The following is a 24,469-nucleotide window of genomic DNA, read 5'->3' on the forward strand; positions in this document are numbered from 1 at the left end:
GAAAAAAATGTCAGAAGCTTTCCTGAAGTCCAGGTAGACAATATTCACTGCTCTTCCCTTGTGTACCAAGCTTTACTCATTCCTGTGCAAATTTGTTTGCACCTTACAATCATGACTCCTAAAATAGTCTTCTACACATCAGGGCTGTGCAACCAAAGTGGAGCAGGGCTGTAAAGTTAGTTATTAGGGGTCATGTGGACTCTGTATGTCCATGTACAAACTTCCCTGAGGTTAATAGGGCACAACCCTGGACATAAGTCTTAACCTCAAAGATCAGTGTGTATGTATTGGGAGAGCTGACATGTCAACTGAGAATATTAACAACTTACTGTGTCTTTTTCAAAATAAAAACATAATGGGAAAAGAAAGGAGGAAAACTGACTACTTCTATAATATTCCATTTCTAAAGACTGCAGGAGAGAAATCAACTTTCCTAAACATCAGAAGATGCCGAAGTAAGAATAAGACAAAAATATTACTCTAGTTATTATGATGCCATCTACTGGCTGTAATTACTTTCTTTATACCGTAAGTTTCTTTGTTATAAGGATGCGGTTTAAGTACTTCATGCAACTGAAGTGCTGTTTATACGAAGCTTGAGAAATTACTAACACTACCTGTTTATTTTACATGTCAAGAATACTTCAATGAAGACAGGTATGTGGTTATACTGGTGGAGTAGCTGCAGACCTTGCTTTTCGGTGGGGACAGAGGAGCTGGTTCTCTTTAAAACTACTACAACCACAAATCTGATTTTAGGAAATTGTGCATCTTTGACTTACGTGCCTAAGGATCCCTAGAGGTTGGAGAGCTTGGTTTGTGTGCTATTTAGTTTGAATAGCTACTGAAGGAACAGTATGTGCTCTTTGTTGATTAGGTTCAAAATGTGTAGTGTGTTCCTGGCATAAGTATAAAATATGGGCTCGTCAAGTTTTCTGACCTGTCTCTTTCCAATGAGTCAAAAGGGGACAGTTCACCTCTTAAGAGAATCTACTTCAGTATCTGCTGTAGTCGGAGTCTTGTCCAGCATGCAGACTGAAAACTGCTTTTGTCAGTGCTGGCTGTTAGCCCCAATGCTGGGCGCTGCCTGTGCTGTCCTATCCCACAGCAAAGCTGTGGATCAAGTACCTCAATACTAAAGTGGGTAATGCTTGTTCTTGCTTTTTATGGTGTTTAAAGTAGATTCACTTGGTGCAGGTCTGCAAATAGCTGTGGTCTAACCTAGGTGGTGAGAGACCAGCAATCCTGCAGAGTCACATAATTGTATTAAAATATTTGGAGTTTTTTAATGAAAGGGCAGTCTTAATCCTGCCCTCTTCTGGCTACTCGATAAGTTATCTTCAATGCCATGACCTTACTCGAGTTTCCATTATCCTCCTGAATTGTCCAGAAAACAGCCCATGCGCAGTGTGCCTCTGCATTTCAGCAGAACTTGAACCTGGTGGCGTTAAGGTGACGCATAGCTCCTGGCTACTGAACAGCCCGGCTGACTGACACACGGGTATCTCTGGGACACAGGAAAATGTGTGCAGTTTGCTTAATTAAACTTTGAAGTGTTCAGTCATCAGGTGCAGCAGTACCTTTGATGTCTTTGGATGTGAAGCTATTTATATCTGGTTTGTCCAGGTGACACTGGCCATTCTGGCCATCCTCTGGCGATCTCCACACTGGGAGGCGTGTGTGTTCACCTGCTAAAAAGGCTGTCATTACAAAGAAGGAAGCTTGTAAAGAAACTTTTTTCTGTTTTTAATTGTGCGCTCCTGTGCATTCAGGAGCAGGGCTGAACAAACTGAGTCATCTTTGAGGCAATGTGATGCAAGGGGCTCCTCGGAGCCTTATTAACTTGCTCGCTCATTAGGTTAAGAAAAGGCGGAGTCTATTCCCTCTTGCTTAATGATTCATCTGTCCTTCACTTCATCTCCGTATGTGACCCTGGCATATGTGGTTTGTTATAGGCTAAATGCTTTGTGGGAGCCCCTAATTTAAATTGGAAGCCTGTTGCTGGCTGTATTAAAGCTGTGGGCACCATGGAATTGCTGGATTGCCAACCCAACCCCAGCAAGACTTGTACAGGGGAGCCAGCGCTGCTGCGCCCAAACTCACTGGTGGAAGAACTGCAAAGAAACTGCTCAGATGGGGGACTAATTTTAAATCTTGACAGTCCGAAATTACAATGGTTTCTGAACGTGTGCCTTCATTATGGCAGTGGAAGTTACTTTTTTTCCCCTTAGTCTGAAAAGAACACATCAGCATCTGAAAACACATCTGTAGGAGTAAACACTTTCATTTATATGCCATGACTGCTGTAGCATTCATTTGGCCACTGGGACGCTAGCAATGCTTGGCGTCTACCTAAGACCTGCTGTGCTTTTTATTTTCTGGCTTGCTGAAATGAGCTTGCTTTCACAGTAAGTCACTGAGTTAAATTTCTTTTGAATACTTCTTTACTCACAAGGAAGTTGTATAAACTCTATTTCTAAACTCTCTAGCATGTGATTTAATTACTGTTGTGGAATGTGTACACCAAGGAGAAGGATTAATTTTTGTGTGTAAAGGTAGCAGTGGGATGAAGCTGAGAAAGGTAAATTTCAGGTGAAATAGAGAAATCCCTCCTAAAGGCAATTCAGGTGACTAGAGAATAGCTTCCCAATGGATGTGGTGACTGCAAACTTGCTTGAAATATCTAAAATTAGGTGGATGAATTTGAGTAACGGTGGGTTAAATTGATCTGTTTGGGTATCTGATGTGTTTTTGCTTGTGGAGGGCAAGGTAGATAGAGGATTCAGCAAAAGCCATACTTCCTATAACTTTCATTTGCAACATTTTCTCATTATCAGCTTAAACTATTACAGAAAGTTTATATTACTAATCTAAGGGGGATGGTGGTGCATTTTGCTAAGATATACTTGATATATCTTGTATCTTTCTAAAGTACATGTATTCTTGTGTGCGTACATATGTAATATACATGTCATGTTGCTCTTTTAATATTTAGGGCTTCAGAAAAAATTTTTTGGATCTGTATAAAGAATATGAAGACACTTACTTTGGCACAGAAGTCTTTAGTCAAATTGATCTCTGTGCCATGCGTAAGAAGAAACAAGAGTCTGGTTACTATTATTGTGAATGTTCAATTAATGTGGGCTCCAGTGGTATGGAAGAGAGTAAAAAGCAAGAAATGCAGACAGAAGATGTGGAAGAAACCACCAGTGAAGACCTTCCAAATAGTGCTGCAAAGGCTGAAGTAGGAGCAACTGCTGCAAGATGTAATCTTGCTTCAACAGTAGTAGCTAATGATAAACCATCTGAAAATACTGCTGAGGCTTCAATTGCAAGTAAAGAAAAAGAAATCAATGAGGTGAGGGGACAGCCTGAAGCTACAGATGGGACTCTTCTTGCAGCTGGAGGGATCTGCTCGAAGTCAGTACTTGGTTTGTTGCCAGCAAGTTCAGATGTGTTGAAAAGCATGGAAAAGGAACAAGAAAAAGCAAAGATAACAGATGGTAGCTTGCAGAAAACTGAAGCAATGGAACAGGCACCTAATCAGCCAACAAGTTCGGGATAAAGCTGTTTCAATCCTTGGTGAACTGAACCCACACTTGGTGATGGTGGAGAAAGCAGGCAAGCATGGTGGTACTGAGCTGCTCTGGGCTGAGGTGGGGGGTGGGGGTGGTGAACTCCATTTTTGGCAGAAAACAGTCTCTTTAGGAGACTGGCAAAAAAGTAGAACACAATCTGAGGGAAATATTATTGAATATTGTAGTGGTGAAAGCCTAGTCTAAACGAGAACCTACACTTATGGGTATGTAAGCATACGTATTACAAAGACAAATGAGCTCTGATTTATAGGATCATGCCCTTTGGACTCATGCATTGGTACCAAAGTTGTTGCAAGACACCTCTGGTGCCCAAATGCATGCTTTGTTGTGCTCCTTGTCGCCCTGCCTCCCCCGCTCTGACCCACCGCCCTGGTTTGCTCCTTCGTTCACCCACTTCCCGCAGGGTGCTGCCTGCGGACACCTCCTGCCCCGTCCTTGCGGCTGCTCCCACCTGCGCCTCCAAACCGTGACTGCAACGTGATGGTTCACTGCCTGTCTGTAAATGGTAGACTATCTTTGTTGTTAACATGCTTTTGTGAAATAATATGCTTTCCTTTGACGAGTAGCTACTTAATGAGAAAATTATTTTGCCTGACTTCTAGAAATAGTGGTTTTGGAATAAAATGCGGTGGAACACTAGTGTTCTTCATATAAAGAAAAGGCGAGGAAGAGGAATCCATAATGAATTTGTCTTGTAATGTGCCTTGAGGAAGAAATGAGGCACAACAGCCCCTTCCTAAGCTGAAGTTATGTTGTACTCTTGCATGTATGCACGAGTTTGATCCAGTTCTTTACTAACAACCATATTCATTTCTGGCAGAAAGATTAAGGGGTTTATACCATCGCCGGGGCTAAAGTTTTCTTGCTTTGCACGTTGCGGGCTGCAGCCGCGGAGCTGAGCCGTGCCTCGCAGCCGAGCCGGCCCCGCCCGCGGGTGGGGAGGGGACTCTGCGCGGGGGCACACGGCGGAGTGCCGCCAGCAGGTGGCGCTGCGGTCAGCCGGCCGCGGTGGGACTGGGCCCGGCTGCCCCCGCGCTCTCCTCAGCCGCTGCCGGGGCCTGGAGCGGCGGGGGAAGGCGCTGAGAAGCGCCTTACTTCCCAGTCCTGCTATAACCGCTCCCTGGAAAGCGGTATTTGGGCTCTTAAAAGCTCCATCTTTCATTGAAAAAAAAAAAAAAAAAAGTGCGTTTCAGAATAGCGTGTGATAAAGCAGCTTCCCCCTCAAAAAAAAAAGTGGCAGCTTTAAGCACGTGGTGTTTTGCCTCCTTGTACGTGGTGTGTGAGCGCACACCTTTGGGCAGAGCGGCTGGGGTGCACTCTGTTAAATTCATATCAGGCTGTTACAAACCTGTCCAGCTTGTTACCAGATTCCTTTAACAGGAAAAAAAAAAAGCAAAAAAAAGCAGCCCTGTATTTGTGCCTTTTTCCCAGGGAGGGGAGGAAGGCTGCCAGCCAGCCCTGTGCGTAGGAAGGGGAAGGCCCTGCATTTAATGAACCCGCTTTGTGCTCCCACCGGGTCCCTCGCTGCTCCCTGGCCTGCGGTGCTTGGCAGAGCTTTTATTTCTGTGTCACTTCACTGAAGGTTGCAGACTTTCAAAAGGCTGTCCCCAAATGGTATTCTAAATGCAAATCTGAGAGTAGAGATTCCCAGCTTCTCTGGGGTCTTCAGAAAGCGGCTGCATTGCTCGGTGCTAGAGGAGGACTTCAAAGCTGATTTGGGGGAGCAGTTAAAAGCAACGTTTCCATAGTACATCTCTGTATCTGCACATTCTGACAAATTTGTTTTCCAGAAAAGGTTGCTTTAAGTATACACTGAGAAAACAGTGTTTCTTAATGATTTCTTAATTTGGAAAAGGATCAGCAGTGTCATTCATTTTAGGAATTTAAGTGGATTCAACGGCCTAGGACTGAGTACGCTTTACAACAGGCTGTATTTTTTTCTTATTGAAAATGTTAATTATATTTTTATAGACAGATGGCACTGGAGTGTAGCAAATGTGTGGTGAACCTGCTCTCATAAATGTTTGGGGTTTTAATGTGTACAGGTTCCAATTTAAGTTTAATTCTGTTTTAGGATGGATTATTGTGGTGATTGTAGGATAATTAATTTCATTTATCTTGGAGTAGAGCACACTTGGTTGGGTGCGTTAAGTGAAAACAAATACTTAAGTGCATCATTGTGATTAACCTTGATAATTTAGAATAGTGCTTAAAACCAAATATCTACCAAATAAAGTGTTCAGTTCTTCAGTCTTTAATGACAATCAAGTCAAAATAAGCATCTATAATGCTGTTTAAATCATAACAGCATATTTTCAGCCTTATGATGGGGTATATAAAATAAGCTTTGAATTTTGTTGGTGCTCTGCTTTAGTCATGGGGATCCATCGTTTTGTTCCCTGGTGGTTTTTTTATTTAATTCAAATATATTTGGTTATTAGATATTTCTGATATGAGTAGGGCAGGTGGGAGAGTTTCTGAAATTAAAATAACTTCATACTGCTGAAGTGGACAGATTGCCCTTCTTTGTGACTACTGTAGGGGAAATTAGATTGTGAAATCTAGTTCCAGAAGTGATTTTGATTAATTTTGATTCTTGCATTTACCGTTCTTTTTCTATTTCCCCTCCTCTAACTTGCCTTTAAGTAATTTGCTTTACAAGCACTAGCAGTTTATGTGGAAAATAAATGCAGTCTGCTTATTTCTTCTAATTGGGTTTAGCTTAATGTAACTGGAGTTATTGAAGCAATGGTATAACATTGGGGTGGGAGAGAACCTGCATTAAATATTACCCACTGGCTGTGATTTTATTTTTTTTTTTTTTTCATTCTCCCCCTCTTTTGGAAAGTACTAAATGCCAAATTGCACCGCAGTGATGATTGTTTTCAGAGTAAGCTGAGAGGAGTCTTTGACAATAGCATCTCCCTGCTTCTTGGGTAGTTTTAATTGGATGTTTGCTAAACTACCTATTCTAATAAACAGGATGCAAAAGCCAAAGGAAGGAGTGTTCTGTTAATACCTTATTCTGAATACTGTTACTGGTTTCTGTTGGGCACTAAACATCAGATGGGTCTTTGCCATTTGAACAGCTGGGGCAGTTCTTGCTCCTGGACACTACATTTTTGAGGGGTTAGATGTAACTGAGCAAAAGCACTGTATCTGTGGGGTTAAGTTAAAATTAATAAAGATTATATTGGTTTGTCCAGCTGGCTTTTCTGTCCTATAGTCCTGTACTTCCTACATATGCAGAAGAGAGCAGATATTCCTCCTTGTTTACCTGTACTTCATGTCAGGAAGATGCCAGCATCTTCTGTTGGCAGAGCCGTCAGAAAAGTGGTAGCTTCAGGTTGGAGCCCTACAATCACCTGGCTACAGGTATTTTAAATGCCTCATGCTTCAGCTAGGAGCAGGCAGTTTCAGGGGTGTGTAGCAATTTGACCTTCTCAGGGCATCTCATTTCTGTGTGCATATTCTGTTGTCATTAGCCATGGCTTCTGCCTTGGTAGTATACTGTACTATAAAAGCCCTATTTTTTTTTTTTCTACATGCAGGTAGAAGGGAATAATCCCTCAATTAAAAATATTTACTGAAACTTTCTCTTGTTCCTCATAACCTCCAACTTAAAAAAAACAAACAAACAAAAAAACAAAACCATTCCAGGAGATAAATCCCCTACTTGGCCTTGAAGCAGTTTCTTGCACAGTCCCAGATACTTACATAGTCAACCTGACTCCCAGCTGAAGGGTTGCAGTCACATAGCCAAGAAAGGGGCGGGCTTATGGCACTCTGGAATGTTGATGGGGTAGATCAGACCAAGACTATGGATTTTTCTGTTAAGAAATAATCTTTTTCTTTCTTGCCATATTGTCACGAAACTAAAAGCAGATGCGGGACTGCAAGGCATTGTGTTTGAGTACCCCCATTCAAAAAGCCATCTCCCTGGGAACATTTAAACTGATAAATGTTCTCTTTGTGGGAATGCCTCTTCAGAGTTAGAGCCAAAAAGACACATCTGGGGGCACATAAGTCCTGAGCAACTTAGTATAATTGTATTGTACAGTTTCCTTCTCAAAACCACTCCCAGGTGGGCTTAAATCCTGGCACTGTGTAGGCTTAACACCTCTGAAGCTGGCTTGCTGCTGTGAGCTTTGGTCTCTGACCTGTGCAGCAGAAACATGGAGCAAGTCCCATAAGTAGACTCTAAAGAGCCTATATACTTAGACCAGAGTATGCTTTTCACACTCACAGGAGAGAAATTAATTACTTTCCAAAAAACCTAAAACCACCTTAGGTTTTTTTCTTTCCCATTCTGGAGACTAACTTTTAATCTTTTAATTAGAAAACTGTTTTTAAGATCAGCTGAAAACATCCTGACAATTGCTTTCAGCAATGTTAAAATTATTTTCCAAGTTTCAAGATGTAGATACTTAAGGTTTCTCATCTTAAATTTCAGTACTTGGATCAGAGGTAGAAAACCAAATCTTGGTTTTTAAACTGGACATACCACTTCAGCAATTCTGTCTTCAAAACTAAAAACCCAGCAAACTGCTGCCTGGCTGCTTGGTAACCTTGCAGCCTTCAGTTTCTTAATGTAAAGAGAGTTGATCACCTGTATAAGATAGTAGTTTACATATCTCTTTGCCAGAAATTCAGTATTTATTATCTGCTAGTAGGTGCCTGGTTCAACTCTTATGCTCTTGAATAAGAACAAAATAATGTTGAATAAGCATGAAATAGTGATACACTTACTAAGTAAATGCATCACAGAAATGTGACTACACATGTATTAGAAATTCAGTGTAAAGTTTGACTCTTTTCTTAGCTAAAGCAGCTGTTCAGCTCTACTTGTGAGTAGTGGACTGGAGCTGGAGATCTACTGAGGGTTTTCTGTGATAAAATCTCCTTAGATGGAGGGCTGAGCTTTAAATGCTGGTTGGTTCATAAGTATTCTTCAGAATTAAGTTGATTTGAGGTTAAATACTGCTCAGACTTTAGCTGACTCAGTGCTATCAGTGACACTGAGGTCTTAGCTGATGATGTTGAGAACAAACCAAACCTCCAGCTTTCTGCACAATAAAGTCTGTTATTGATGACTGGCTGGAATTCTGTTTAATGAAATTTATCTGGCAAATGCAGAGATTCTTTTGCACATGAGAAAAGTATATTTTTTTGTAATACTTTGCCTCCAAATACTGTATCTTGATCTGAGCATGCTGCTTCACAGAATAACTAGTTTTTATCTGTATACTAATCTATGGACTTGATTCCTGAGTCTTATCCTGGCTGGTGCTGTTTTCTTGCTTTTGGTGACCTGTGGTAAGCGTAGACTGAGCAGCGACCTTGGCCTGCTGAGAGGGAGAATGAGGTGGTTCCAAGAGACCCTGTGGCTCTGTTGGCAACAAGGTTTTCTTCTCTCAGGTTTGACTTTGTGAAAGAGATTGTTTTACTCTTGACTGGCTTTATTAAAACCCCCCAAACAGCCTCAGAGGTTGATAATTGAAATTATCGACTAATTCTGTACATAAAATAACTGGAAATAATTATTTAAATATGAACAATGTAAGGTCAGCCTGAATAACTGAAAGCCTTTAGATGCTGTTATGATGGGATTTATAAATTTATTTTTAGGGTCAATAACGTTGTTAGTCAAGACCTAATCAAATCTTGAGCCTGGCTTAAAAAAAAAAAAATACTTAAAAGTTTCAGTTCATTTTAACTTCCCTTCCACGCTGATTCTTTGTTGCTCATGTTTGGGTTTGATTTCTTTTTTTAACCCTTCTTTTGCTGGCACAAGAAAACTTAAAATGCATGAGAAGTGCTGTAAAGCTACCTCATAATTCCAGGAGCTTAAGCTTTGAGGAGAACTATTCATCTGATAAAAGCCTGACACCCTCATGCCTCTATTTGTTTTATGGAGTGGAGAAGAGATAAATGTCTTAGTATTCACTGAGGGCAAAAGCCGAGTGTCTGTTCCCCAGTATGCCTGCACACTATCTCTTGGCTTGTCCTGCACACCACCCACCTACCCCATGCTGCCACCCACCTTGGCTACAGGATTTGCAGTGACACCGTTCTGTTTTTAAGAGCAGGACATGAGCCATTGCTTAACTGACTGGCATTTTGTGCTTAGAAACGAGGTGGTAGTGCATGTGAAGGTGGTGCTTAAAATCAGGTCTACCTACCTCCTTTATACCCAGGAGATATACTTACATAGTTAAATCTGCCTCTCTGAGGCAGAAAGGCACTGAAACTACATCTCCTTTTCCCATCGTCAGGAGCACATCTTCGTAGAATCTGCAAAGTTGCTTCGTTGCCCCATCACTAGGCTTTCCTTTAACACTGCCTTTTCCCATTGCTGTTTATTTTCTATGCTACTTCAGTTTTATTCTCCCTCCACCCCATTTATTAGTTTGGCATGGGGTCCCAGACTTCTTCCTTTTTCATGATGCTTCTGCATCTGACTGCACTTCCCAGCTGGAACCCCTTGCTCCCTTTTTGAGTAGCAAACACCCTGCAGCAAGGGCAATGCTCACTGCACCATGTTCCCTTTATCGCTAGGATGCTTTTGTGACAGCCTGTTGCTGCAGGGCAGGGTGCTCAACATCACCCCTTCGAGCTGGTAAAGGCTCCAGGCTAGCTCACTTTGGCAGTTAGTCAGCTGCTTGCAAGCCTGTTTTGCTCTGATTTGCAGAGCCCCTGTTCAGTGGGGGTACTGAGCCATCACAAAGTCCGTGAGCTGCTGTAACCCTGCTTGGAATAACTGAGCAAGCATGCTGCTGGCTTACTGCAAATGGAAAGCACAGCCAGCACAAAATGGGATTGCAGCAAACGTACCGGTATCAGGGCCTCGCAGAGCAGCACCTAAACAACCAGCACCTACAAAGGACAGTGTAAAATCAGACAGAAAGGACACAAGTTCTTCCTGCAGTCTTCAATTTATGCAGATGACACAGAGAAGCAGCAGCAGAATGCAGGATTTAGGGTCATGGGCTGTCCCGTCCCAGGCTGGCTCTAACCTTGGACATGTAAACATAGGTCAGTACTAATGTGGTGTGAGTAACTGGGGTGGAGAAGGAGGAAATGGTTCCTCCATGTTCCTGAGGGTGCTGGGCTTCTCTACAGGGTGAGCTGAGGGATTCTGAGGTGGCTGCTGCTACCAGTATCCCTGCTCCTCGCTGAAGGACAGTCTCTGTGCTGCAGCCTGCAATACTAGGAAACGCTCCACCAGTCTCTGAAGGGGCAACATCCATTCAGGATGTAAGGATGCACCAGCCATGGTGCCACAGGGCCCAAAAGCAGCAACTTAGCACTAAGGATCTCCCTGCCATGGGGGAAATCAATTCTGTCTTAACATAGGCCCTTTCCTGTACGCCTGGTGTATGACGTAGTGCTGGTGGGGAGAGCTTCTCTTTCCTTTTGAGATGCCACTGCTTTCATAGGCAGCAGGTAGGCTCCTTGGCATTGCCTTCAGTTACTACTTGGGTTTTCTTCTTTTTTTTTTTTTTTTTTTTTTTTCCTCTTTTTTGGTAACTTTGGGTTGGCTCAGGCTAACCTCCTGTTTCAAGCAGCTCTGATCACCATGCTTATGCCTTTAAATCACTGCTGCGATGAGATGAGATCAGCTATTTCCTCATGACTTTCTCCATCTAGGACACCTGTTTTACCCTGAGTGCATATGTTACTCCATGTGTTGCAGTAGAATTTCAGGTTTCAGGATTTGGCTTAGTTCTTTGGGCTACATAAAAGTAATGTTTAGTTGTGCATAAACATGATGATTTATATCAGTTGTGTTGCTGCAGTCTGCAGATTCTAGCATGTGTAACATAATTGCTTACACTCTGTACTGTAACAGATTATTCATTTAAACAAAAGCTGATTAAGTTGTCATAGTTGATAGAGGAGAAACAGAGCAATTCTCAGGACTCTTCTTGACAGAAGAAGACCTTCTAATGCTTATGTATTTTAATATAGTAAACTTTTTGTTTTGATTGCTATTTCATAGTTATGAAGACTGAATACTCCCTATGCTTATCAAATACACATTTTAAGAGAAGGCTACATGCTAGATACTGCTCCCATTTACTATGTATAATGCAATTCTATGTGGCAGAAAAGAAAGCAAACAAAGATTAGGCAATCCAGCATCGTAGTAGTATGGAACATTTATCAGCATGTGTTTGAAATGGATATATTACTTACCAATGCTACCTCTGTCACCTAAAGCTCCTGTTGACAAAAACCTTCTCCACAGAGCAAAAACCTTCTCCAAAGTGCTCCCCCCACCCCCACCCCTCTTGCTATGTGTATTCTGGTTTTGTGTTAAAGAACAAATGTTTTAGGAATATCTGAAGATATTTAGGGAGTATTTTCATTTTCCCTGAGATTTATAAGCATTCCAACTGCCCAGAGGAATCCACATCTCATTTTAAAATAATTTGAATAACTTATGCCTTAATTTCCTAATGTTTTGACATCTTGAATCTACCTAAGTATCTGGGAATTTCTGAACACCGGTGGGGTAAAAATTTCCACTTCTACCAAGAGGCTGAGTTGTAAGATGGCAATTATACATAAAGGAGCTATTGTTGATACAAATCTGATTCTTGTCTCCCACCTAACCATTTCTCTAGGCTGGGATTAAACAAAATAATTGCATTCACTTTCTTTATCAGTTTTGCTGAAAAGCATAGTTCTGTCCTTGTTATGGTGGCAGTTACCTAAAGTATATTTGCCTGAATTGCCACTGAGATTTGTCTACAACTGTAAACTAAACTAATATATTCTACAGAACATTTTTAATACGTATCTAATACAGCTTGCTGGAAGACACTTCTGTCAAGAAATCTGTTGCCTATATGAGAATTAATTCAACCTGCTGGTGAATCAGCAGGCATAAAATGTTTGAGTAGAGGACTGCAGCAATTTGCTGGTGAAATGAAAGATATAGTAAACATTATCTTAATATTGCTTTACAAATGTAATTACTTTGAATGTGTCAGCTTCCTTTGACTTCAGGCCCCTTGGTTTCTCTGGATGCATCAGGTGGAGGCAGCTATGCAGGATGGATGTGTGCACCAAGCCAGGAAGAAATGGCTGCTGTAGCCCCAGTGGCCCTGGGGTGGTCCAGCTTCCCAGGGAGAGGACAGGAACTGTGCTACAGCTTTTATCCAGGTTTTCCCCCGTGTCTGCCAGAGCAGAGGCAGTAGATCCTTGCAAAGAACATCGATAGGAAGGCATCCTCATGTTTTCTGCATCAGTCCCAAACAGCTCCTTAAAAAGTGCAACCACTTCATTAAGGTGACAATGCACCAAAACTCTAGCTTAAGGGTCTAAAACCCCCAGCTTCCTTCCACAGCTTGCTTGTGTTATTCTCTGATCAGGTAGTGACACAGCCTTAGCAGCTGCCCTTGTTTCAATGCTGCTGCTCCAGACACTGTACATGTTGCAAAGACACAAGGACAGGAACTGTCCTATTTGCTTTTTCAAGCACTAAGGCAGCCTGTACTGTTAAATAAGTTAGCAGTGCCAGCAGCCAGATTAAAGTTTCCAAACCCCAAAGAGCTGCTACTATCATCACCTTATGCTGTGTTACCACAGTAAACTAATAAGCAGTGTCAGACTTTACCTCTTCTCATTTTAAGTTCCTCATTTGAAACAGAATGGCATCAGATGCCCAATATTGCTTGTGTCCTTAAATGTTCTGTGGGGAGGTCTTCAGAAAGTCTTAATGCTTCTGTGAAGTTATTTCCTGTAATAGTGTGTGTGATGAGTCTTAAAGATAGTGAAATAGGTTAGCACTTCAGTGCATGCAGAAAGAGGCTCCCTTAAAGACAAGGGATGGATCTCCTGTCAGAGGACAAGTGTTCAAGGCTCTGTTCCACAGTAGGCTACTCGCCTGATTTGTCATCGCTGCACACTGCCTATATTCTTCTCCCTGTAAAAAAAATAAATCTGGTCCTTGCACACTTTGTCTGTGGCTGGACCTCTCTGCCTTGTTTTTACAGAGGAAGATAGTCACCCAAGGCATGTTAGAGAGAAATACATTAAGAACTGTGAGGTTTTAATAGGGACTCTATAAGCATTTAAAAAAATAGGTTCTATTAGGTTCTGAGACCAAACTGTGTTTCTTTAAAATTACTTTTGATTGTAAAGTCAGTGAAGCAAAAGCACACTACACCCCTCAGAGAGACCTAAAGTACACTTCAGGGATGAGGGAGGAAAGCAATTTTATGGTTTGCAGAAGTATCACATTAGCTCATTGGGGATTTATCCTGATGGAGCTGCCTCTGGTGACTTTCCTGTGGTAGACCTCAGAAACACTGGTTTGCCAGGCCTGAGCAAGCTGGTTTTTGTGAGACCTTACCACAAGCTTCTGTGCTGCTCCGAGGTGTGAAGGGAGCTGCACCACACCCTGTACCAAGCCACCTCTGTTTGCAATGATATTAGCAGCTCCACCTCCTACCCAAACCGATGGTCGCGTTATGAAGTCCTGCTCCTTTACAAATGGCCGATTCAGTTAACGGCAACAAAATGGGACCTGCATGGTGCGGTATTAGCCTGCTCCCGGACAGCTCAGGGGGGATGTGCCAGCAGCGTGCCCAGTCTCAGGGAGTGGTGATGAACAAAGAGCAATCCTAGGGTACGTGATGGTATTGTACTGTCTTCTGTGATGGTGGGTATTGCGACGTCTTATGTTTCACAGTTCACAGCAAATAGAAAACTTAAACCAACCCATGATCCATCTTGATATATTTAGCTATTTCAGTAAAAATTGTGATGGTCTTCCAATTGTTTGGCAGTAACTATACCCTGACCTTGTGGGTTATGTTTTCCTTAAAGTTGGAGCTCATTTAAACCTTCAGGAAGATAATATATTAATCACTTGAATGCTGAACATTCACTTTTTACTTGTCATTTTTTACTTTAGCCATGAAGCGTAGTGGGGAATGAGCTGCTTCTCTAAAGCCAAACAATCTCTCCCCATTTCTACCTTCTGGTCTGACAGTATCAGTTATGTGGCCTCCCAGAACTAAATTTTTCATGGGAGAAAGGGGAAAGGAAAAAAGAAAACATAATACTCAAAATCTTAGATTGAGGAGAGCGAAAGAAACCTCACTGATGGAGTTTTTAATAGTGATTTTGCAACTTGTTTAGTTTGCATCTCTTTTGATACTTTCACCAAACAAGCTTTCTATTTCATCACAATGTAATTTAAGATGAATAACAATGGAGAGAAAAACTTTAAAAGTAGTACTGTGGCTCCACTGCATCTAATTAAAATATAGATAAAAGACTAAACAGTGAATAGACACAGGCCGTACTTCTTCAGTTCCTGAATTATTACGCTGTGATCCAGTCAGATCCTTTCTAGTAGCCTAGTTCCCCCATCCAGATTTTGATGCCATTTCACCTAATCGTGCCTGCCTCCGTTGGATGTCCAGGGGCTTCCTCTCTCTCCACACTTACAGCGAAAGCTAAATGGTAGAAGATATTATCTAGTGTGCTCACGTAAAGGTTTCCGCTTTGGAGGTTTTGGAAGTGGTAAATAGAAAGCCTGGCTTCTGAAATAAAATTGATAAGTGTACTCCTCCATGGAAGATTTTTTCCTGTGGCTGTGAGACCCTGTTTATCCTCTCACACTGTGCCTGCACATGCTGTGCATCTTGTTCACTGTTTGTGTGCCCCAAGTGAAAACCAGTAATTAAGCAGCCTGGATAAAGCACTGCATTATTGCTACTGACAGTCTTGGAGAGGTGATATGGAAAGTATTTTTTTTCTGAGGAAAGTTTGATGTATTGGTCTAGAAGAAGAAAAGGCAAAAAACCCCCAACAAACCCTGTATTTTTTAAAAGATTTTAATCATCAGCTACCACTGAGAACTTGTGTTTCATGTGGGTTTTATGTAGCAAGGTCTGATTTCTGGCTAGGTTATGACCAGAGGTTGGTTGTTACTTTCTTTGCTTTCTCCCTCTCTCTTTCCCTATTTTGACATGCAAAGAGAAATTTGAGGGACTGAAACATGTTAATGAGGCAAAGCATTAATTGGTGATCTACTTAAATTATTAGTAATCCTCATTTCTTGCTATATATACAGTCCTGTTCTATTGCATCCGCATGAACATATTCTTTAGAAAGAAAAACTGTTAAGCATTATCAAAGGCTGTTCTTCCTACTGAAATGCAATAAGCTTTATCATTGTGCCATCTCTATTACTTTTTAATAAAAATTACTGTTTAATTGAAGTCGCGTTGCTACTTCTGTGTAAACTGTTTTGGCTGTTAGGGGAATTCATGTTCTATCTCAGACTGCAGATATACAGCTATGTTAGTTGCCTAATTTGATATCTGTATGTGCACTACTGCACTACTACTCACTGTTGGGCAGCACCAGTCCTTGAAAACGTTGTTTAAAATGTATCTAAACAATACAGGGTAAGAAATCTGTGCTACAGTCCAGATATATAGCTGGTATGTCAACAGTTGGGGACTTTGGTAAATCAGTTCAGCTGAGCAGGTTAACACAAGGATTTAAAATACATTGGTAGCCAGCGAAAACTGAGCCAGAACTGGGTTACAGTACAATCATGTCAGCAGTTTCTCCAGAGTCCCGATGATTTTGTAATAAACAGCAGCAAGACTGGAGTACAATTAGGGCATTTGCCTGTGTCCTCAGACTGGTCCAGCAGCATCATAATGTACAGACATGGCCTTCTACCTAGTGAGGGGAGTATTCTGAGGGCTCAGGCAGAAGTTAATTGTTCATCTTGAAATTTAATATAAATGTCACAGCACTTCTATGTTAAAAAAAAATTAAACCAAACGGCGTATTTCTGGACCAAAATCTGATCTTTCCATAGCAAAAATGTATGCCTAGGTATTCTAGCTTAACATATCTTCAGGGATATCACTTTTGAAATAGGGGGACAAATGATTCCTTCTTAATAAACATTTTGTGTGGGAGCACATCTCTTTCTGCAACATGCAGGCAGGCAGATACTGGTAAGTAGAGGCAGCTTGTTGGCTCTTGAAAAGACTGTGCAGGAAATACTTGGTGGCAGGACACTGGAGACGAAGGTTAAACAGAAGAGACTAGATTGGAGAAAACATATAAGCATATGACAGGATGTACAAATGATGGCCAAGAGGGAGCCTGGCAGTCTTGAGCAGGGTCAGGACCACCTGGGAGAGACTCAAAACGGGTCAATGCACAAACCCTGGCACTCCCATCACTTGGTGGTTTCACCAGCAATGGCTCAGCTCCTTACCAGCTGCTGCATTTCTCTCCAGGGCTAATGGTACTTACAGCAGTCACAGCTGGTGCACGGGGGTTGGATTTCTTAGCTGTTTCCAACACACAGGCATGTTAAACCTACTTGTCCATCTTGAATTTTAAACAAAAGTTTCTGACTCCCAACTCCACCACTGAATAAGTAGCTGAACAAATAGTTTTAATTAATAAATTTTAAAAAATATTGACAGGTTTTTTGGTAACTTGCAAACAGAGAGAGGCAGCTTTCTCTGCTTATGAATCTATGTTACAAATCACTTCTAGCTGCTGTTATAAAAAAATCCAGTTTGATGAAAATTCATGTTTCACACCTTTTTTTGGCAACACAGGAACAAGCTATAATTTTATTTATTAAACCCAAATTCTGCTGTAATGTTATTATTCAGGAAGCTTTGCAGTAAATTAATCATCATCAGAATTACTGCGCTGCTTTGTTTTAAATCAATCTAAGGAGCACCCAGAGGCTTTTTTAAAGTTGTTTTTTTCCAGAGCACACTGTAAATTCAGATGACTAAAGATTTACTAGGAATATTTAAAAAAGCATTTGCTTCTCCCTCTCAGAATATAACAGCCCCCTGCCACATCTTCACAAGGACCCCACGCCCCAGTAAGTAGCACACATGACTTGCCTCTTCCCTTGTACCTCCGTGAAGGGTTTTTACATGGAAGGTAACAAACAAGGTGTCTTCAGTTGTATCAATAACTAACATCTCTGCCAGCACCAGGTAACACTGCTCAGATACATCATCTCATAAATCTTGCTGGAAGTCCCAGGAGAAGGATCAGATGTACAGGGGCATCGCCCATGGGGAACTAAAAGGAAAGACCCGTGCAAATGCCAGCACCAGCCGAGCTGCCTGCTCGCCACTTCACGTGGCACCTAATCCAGCCCATGCCAGTCCAGGCACCTTTACAACGTATTTTTGCCAGCTCTGTGCTAGCAGTTTGATAGAAAAAAATGCCACACTGATGTTCCTATTGTCAATGCACTCATTGCCACTGACAGGAGGAAAGATACTGCTGCCCGGATGTCTCTGTTGCTCCAGAGAACAAGCACTTTCTGCTTCTCCAGTTTCAAGATTCTGACATGGCAAATTGTTCTTTTTTTTTTTTTTCCTATTTTTCTTCTAAATTAGCCTTATTTAAGAAAGAATTTTGCTGGATTACTAAATGCAATTGCATTTAGTGATAGTTATATTCCATTTTGCAATGTATTGTAATGTAAGTAGGTAAATATGTAACTAAGCATTTTAAAACACGAAACTGTAAGAAAAATTTTAATTGCAACAGAAAGACTCTTGCCTGCCTACACATTGTATTTGTTTAATGTCAATTCCTCTTCCCGTAGTAGTGAAATGCCACATACATATTTAAAATCTGAGGTATTGACAAAATCTTCTGAGCACTTAAAGCTGTTTTAGCAAAATAAAAGAGTGCCTGCCATGCTGCAGCTACAAAAATGAAACAGATCATCAATTTACCAAAAATCTGCCTACAGACAAGGCAATCTCCAGCCTTTGGGAAACCTGATGCTTTCCTCACGCAGGAAGGAATCCTCACCATGCTGAAGTCAGTGAGAAACCTCCGCTGACTTCAATAGGGCCAACTGCTATGAGATTGACAGGGCTTCAAAATGAAGCTTATGCACATGCATTCACGAATAGGAACTGTAACAGCAGAAATGCTTAATGCAACAGTTATCAGGGAAGTAAAAAATCCAGAAAGAATATGCTGCACTTTGAGATTAATGTGTTACTCGTGAAAAGTCTAATTTTAATAGGTCAAAACTCCTTAATTTTTTTTTCTTTAGCATGTCAAAATCTCACAATTCTTCAGCTGTCACACAGCACTGTTAGAAACAGAGACAGAATCTGCTGATCAAATTAAAGTGTGGTTTCTCAGACTGAACCAGTATTTACTCTGAAATTACTCCTAAATTATTAATTACCCGCTTGAAAGCATAAGCAAACCTCTGGCCTCATAGCATCTCTATAATTTCTCACAATATAAACACAAAAGGTTTCCGATATCTGTAATTACTTACCAAAATAAAGGACTTTTGTGTGTGGCAGTTTTGTTTGTAAATATTTTATTTAAAAAAAAATATCTTTTAATGCTATTAGTCAATACATGTGTAATAATACTTAATAAAGTATCATGTAGTAGCAGGTATTTTGGATTCAGGAATGTAATGGTTTTAAATAAATCATCAGAGCTCTGTTCCGCTCTAATCTCTTCTAAATTGTCATTTTTTTCCCAGAATTTAAACAAACTCATTCTTTGTCAAGGTACGTCATACTTAAGGCCTTGCAAACTTTTCAGTGATTGAACCAAAACAAAGAGAGAGCTCGGCTTTCTTGATCTGAAGACCACGTTGCTCTTGAGCTTATAAAGGTGCCTGCAGTTTTCAAGCAGTTAGTGGCAAATCAGCAAGAAAGAAATCAGAGAAGAAGGGGCACTTGGAAATCAAAACAGTAAAGTGCACAGTTATACTGTCTGAAATTGTATTAATCTGATCCAAAGAACTTGCTGGACTGTGGATATTTAATACAATTTGGTTTGCATGGAACATACAATCACGATCAGACAGAAGGGATTTTCTTTTTCTTCCTGAAGTCATCTACAGGATTTACGGAATTCAATTTTCAAGGGTAACATACTGCATCTCTTTGGATATTGATCTCTTTCGTAAGTCCACAAGGAGATGGAGAAAGGGGGAAGGTGAGGAGGGTTGCAAGGTGTCCTTGTGCCTTCTCTGTTTTGTTTAGATGCCAGTATTTTCCAGTTCCCCATCCTCCAGCCCTAATGCAGCATGCGACCTAGAAATCATAAAGAGTTTCTCTTTATTTGTGTACTGTCTTTGAGTTTGCTGGGATTGCTCCCCTGTTTGTTCTCTGCTGGTAGCCTTGAGAGGGTCTGTCTTCTCAGCTGGTTCCTCCTCACAGTCCTGGATTTTACTGGCTGGGGTGTTGGCAACTGACTCCAAGGAGGTGCCTGCCTCCTCCAGGTGGCTGTAGCCCTTATCACTGCTGGAAGGCTCAAACTGGGAGCTCTGGGAGTCCGTCCCAGTGATGACAGGAGGGGCTGAGGGCGGTGACCCACCCAGATCCAGAGATTTGGAGTAGCTAGAAGATGCCTTTACTGAGAGGCTGGAGTCCAGGCCCGTGCTGACAGCCGGGGACTGAGGTGGCTCGGGGAAAAGGGGACGCCTGGCATCAGGCAAGCAGCTGGTGCTCTGCCGCCTGAGGACCAGCTTGTGCCTCCTCGTCCCACAGCCTCCCTTGATGTGGCTGCTGCTGAGGTCAGTCAGGCTCAGTTCAAACTCCCCCCGTGGGATCTCCTGAGCTCCCCGCTCACCTGGGGGCCTCCACCAGCCTCCCCCTCCACCGTTCGGCGCCAAAGGCAGGAGGGCAAAAGCACTCAGCGAAGAGCCAACAATGGAGCTGGCTGTACTGCACCGGCCCCAGCTCTCTGGTGGGCTGCAGGGTGGGCTGGTGACAGTGCGGCCAGCAAGGGCAGCATGCTCCTGGTAGATGCTGTACACAGCCTCAGCCAGGCTGGGTGGCGGCGGTGGGGTGCAAAAGGAGGAACACCGTGGCGAGGATGCCAGGTCCGGTGGGGAAAGGGAGACGCCCAGTCCCGGTGGCCAGGAGCTCTTGGCCAGCATGGCTGCAGCACCCAGGCCTTCACTGCCAGGCTTTAGCTCCAGGCCCCGGGACTGCACGTAGTTGACAAAGCCGTTGAGAGGGGCTGAGGCTGGGGCGCCTCTGTCCTTGGCCCGCAGGCTGTGGGCATCGATGACAGTGGAGTAGAGGTCACGCAGGTTGATGATCTTGGTCTTCTTGTCACGGTTCTCGTGCAATACTGCATTGGCGCAGATGAAGAGGAAGATGCCGATACCCATGATGAGGGGGCCCAGCACCTTCAGCTTGTCTGAATGCAAGTAGCTCGAGAAAAGTCGGAAAAGGAAACCCACCGAGGCCTGGGGGGATGAGGAAGTAGGGGACGACTGTAGGGACCCCCGGGTGGTAGCAGTGGTGGAAGTGCTGGCTCTGGTGGGTGGCTCTGGATGGATCCCTGCTTGTGCCCCTTCCTGGCTCCAGGAGCGGTTTTTTGGGGTGCCACCCTGCGGTGCCAGCTTCTGGCCCCCAGTGAAAGTGCCTTCGCTGTACACCTGGCTGGGCTTTGGCCAGTAGCCTACCACAGCCAAGGCGATGCCCACTAGCAGTACCAGTATGCCGCAGAGGGCGATGAGCCCCGAGAGGGAGCACAGCTTAAGCTTGCCTTTCACCACGACCACATCGTTCTTGCGCTTCTTTTTGGCCTTGCGTTTGCGTTTGGGGACTTGGCTTTGGGGTCGCAAGGGGTCCTGTTTCCTAGCAGAGATCCTCAGGAGGCCTCCAGTGGCGATCATGGCTGGCTACCCAGAGCACTGCCCCCTAAGGCCGCTCCAGCTCCTGCAGTGGAAGCAAGAAAAGAGGATGAGGACCAGCGGCAGACCTGCAGCACAAGGTGTTTCTGTTTTCTGTTCCTCATTCAAACTCCTGCTAATGAAAACCCTCAACAAGCGGGACAGGAGTTAACACCAAGAGACCAATCTCCCTTGCCCACACAGCTCCCATGTATGAGAAAGAGACCGGCAGACTGACAGCATTGAAGCAGCCATGTGCCCCACTACATTCTTGCCAAACAGCTAATTAATTTCTTAATTTCTCCAGGTAAACGATAGAGGGAGTGATATCTGCTGGTGTAAACAGAGAAATGACCCTGCTGGTCCCAGAAGGGGCTTGCAAAGCGCCAGAGCTCAGAGGATGCTGAGCCCCTACTCCCTAACAGGATCCGGGGTTACACTGCACGCTGGCTGTGCTTAGCGGTGTCACGCAGGATTTGAGGAGATGGGGCAAATCAAAGCAGGATATTTGTACTAGAGATGCCATTTGTTTCAGTACATGACTTACACATTACTGGGGGGAAGGTTAAACGTATTACTTGCCTTGCTTAAGTGAGTGGGAAAGGAATTACTGTGAAACGCGCAAAGGAAACATTTGAACAGTGGAATGTGGTGCCCTGTGAAAGTTTCTTCCTGGCCATTTGCACTTGATCTGCAATATTACAGAAATTCATCTCCCATCTGCGGTCCAGAGGCATTCTTGGTTTGGGAACATGTGCAATGCTCCAGGTAACATTATGTAACAGCAGTGAATTTGCCACCCCTACCCCCCCTTCCCTGAGAAAAGGGAGATGGTGGCTGGTGGGTAAGAGCTGGCATGTTAAATCTTATTAAAGGAGGAGCAAAGCCTCAGGAGTCACCTGGGGAAACGGCAATGGCTGCTCATAGGGAAATGGGCAGGGGACTAAACACTGAGCATTTTTGGCTTTTGTTTTACTGGCCCATCAGAAGTCACCTCTCTGTTCCAGCAATCTGAGCTACAAAATGCAGTGTGTAGGAGCAATTCCTGCACTACTGCAATTCTTTTTGGAAGATAATCCTTCGTGCTACAGAGAAGCAGGATCCCCTCCCCGCTTTCTCTGAGTGTCCAGTTATTTTTTCTTTGAGGGAGCAAAAGATGACAGCACCAAATATAATATGATTCACAAAGTTCCATTAAATGCACTGGAAGGCAATTAAGTAAGCACCTAACCCCCACCCCCACCCCCAAAACCTTGCTCCCTTTCTCCCATTAAGCTTTTAAATCTCATTTATTTTCTGTTCTATTCCCAGATTTGCCACGGATGCGGTATTTTTTTTTTTGTCCCATATACTCCGTTTGTATTTTCCCCAGAAAAAGAAGGGTGGTGTCACCCAGGACATTGTTAAATTACTCTCCGAGACGCTGCACGCTCAAAACAAAGGGCAGAGACTTGCCTTCTCTTTCCAATCGCCGAACTATTTATTTAAGAAAAAAAAACACCCCAAACACCAACACAAAAAAAAAAAAAAAAAAAGAAAAAAAGAAAAAAAACAAGCCAAAAACCCAGAAGGCAAGAAGAGCATTCTTTGTCGATGCAGAAGTGTAATTACCGGGGCACACTTTCCTCAAATTGTCAGTTCGCTGATCTCATTCTCTCTGCTGCCCCAATAGCCAGCACCCCGTCACCTCTGCCACAGCAAAACCCGATGATAACCGGCTCCGCGGAGCCTTCCCATCTCGGGGTCGCCTGGCGCTCCGTTCTGGCGACGGCGAACGCGGAGCTCGGCGCGCGAAGGAGGCACCGTCGGGCCGCCGGCCATTGCCAGTGGCCGCAACGCAACAAACCCGCCCGGGACCGGCAGGGGCTGGAGCCACCCTTCGCACAAGCTGACCGCGACCTCCGCCCGCACCCCAGCCCACGGCCGCCGGCCCCGCTGGCGATCCCCCGAGCGCTGCCCCGACCTCGCTCGGTAAAGCCCGCAAACAGCCTTAACAGGGCTGACGGCACCCGGGTTAACCCCCCCCCGCCCCTCGGGCGCCACGGACGGGGCTCGCCGGGCTCCGGCTGCCGAGCAGTGGCCGCCGCGCACCGTTCTGACGGAGCTCCGGCCCCGGTGCGCCGGCCGGGGGTGCCGCTGGCGGCGCCGGGTGCCCCGCGGGCAGGGCGGGGGCGCCGCGCCGGCCGGGCTGGCCCCGCAGCTCCCCGCTGTCGGGGCAAGGCGCCCAGCCCCGCCGGCCGGAGCGCCGCTCGGGGGTGGCCGGCGGACGGCGCCGCCGGTCAAAATGGCAGCGGCGGGGGGACGCGGTCACTTACCGAGGAGGACCGGGGAGAAGTCCGCGCGGGAAGCGGCCGAGCCGCCGCGGGGAAGAAACTTTCCAGCCCGAGCGGGCATCCCCTCGCGGCGCCCGCCCCGCCGCCGCCTCACCGCCCCTCACGGCCCCGGGCGGGCGGGCGGCGGGTCTGGGCCGAGCGCCCCCTCGGCCCCGCCGCCACCGGCCGCCTCAGGGAGCTCCGCGGGAGCGCTGCCCCCTCGCCATGCCGCATCCTGCCTGCCGCGGGGCCGCCCCCCGCAGCACCCGCCCGCCCTGGCCCCGGAGCCGGCCGTCCGGCAGAGCCGCTGCCTGCGCCGCCGCCGCTGCGGGCGGTGCGCGGCTGCCGCGGCTGCCGGCCGGACTCGGCGCCGTTGCTAGGAGACGGGAGCCGTGACACAGGGAAATTGCGGCAGGATGGCCGCGGCCGCCTCCCCCCGCCCCCCACCTGCGCACCTGCGCCCGCCCGCGCCGCCCCGCCCCGCCCCGCCGGCCCCGCCCTCGGAGGCCCCGCCCCCAGCGCCCTGCCCGGCCGCGCCTCGCCCCGCCATGTTGTACGCGCCGCGCCGCGCCCGGCCACCTTGTCCTGCCCGCCGGCCGGCCGCCGATGCGGTGCAGCCTGCCCTCGGCTTCCTCCCCCAGGTCGGGAGGTCCCGTCCTTCCCGAGCCTTCCCAGGGACTGCCAGGCCCCAGGCTTTGGAGCTCAACAGTGGGAAGAACATCCCACACCTTCCCAACGGTGATGCCTCGGCAGCCTCGGCCCCTCGCCTTTGTTAGCCACCCCCGTCCCCCCCAAGTTTGGCAAGGGAGGAAGACAAGAAGCAGGTGGAAAGATGAAGAAAGAGGGTGAAAGAGGAAAGT

At 45.0% G+C, this 24,469-nt stretch overlaps 1 protein-coding gene across 1 annotated transcript; it reads right to left on the reverse strand.

Annotated features, from left to right (window-relative positions):
• Positions 1-9,675: 9,675 nt before the first annotated feature.
• On the reverse strand, positions 9,676-24,124 carry TMEM200C (transmembrane protein 200C). Its single transcript, XM_080378990.1, has 2 exons — positions 23,613-24,124; positions 9,676-21,343 (listed from the first exon to the last, which is right to left on the reverse strand). Exon 2 carries the CDS (start codon positions 21,298-21,300, stop codon positions 19,651-19,653), a length of 1,650 nt encoding a protein of 549 aa, XP_080235116.1. The 5' UTR covers positions 21,301-21,343; positions 23,613-24,124; the 3' UTR covers positions 9,676-19,650.
• Between the last annotated feature and the right edge of the window lie 345 nt (positions 24,125-24,469).

Source organism: Falco punctatus, assembly GCF_963210335.1.
Source record: "Falco punctatus genome assembly, chromosome: 3".
Classification (NCBI taxonomy): domain Eukaryota; kingdom Metazoa; phylum Chordata; class Aves; order Falconiformes; family Falconidae; genus Falco; species Falco punctatus.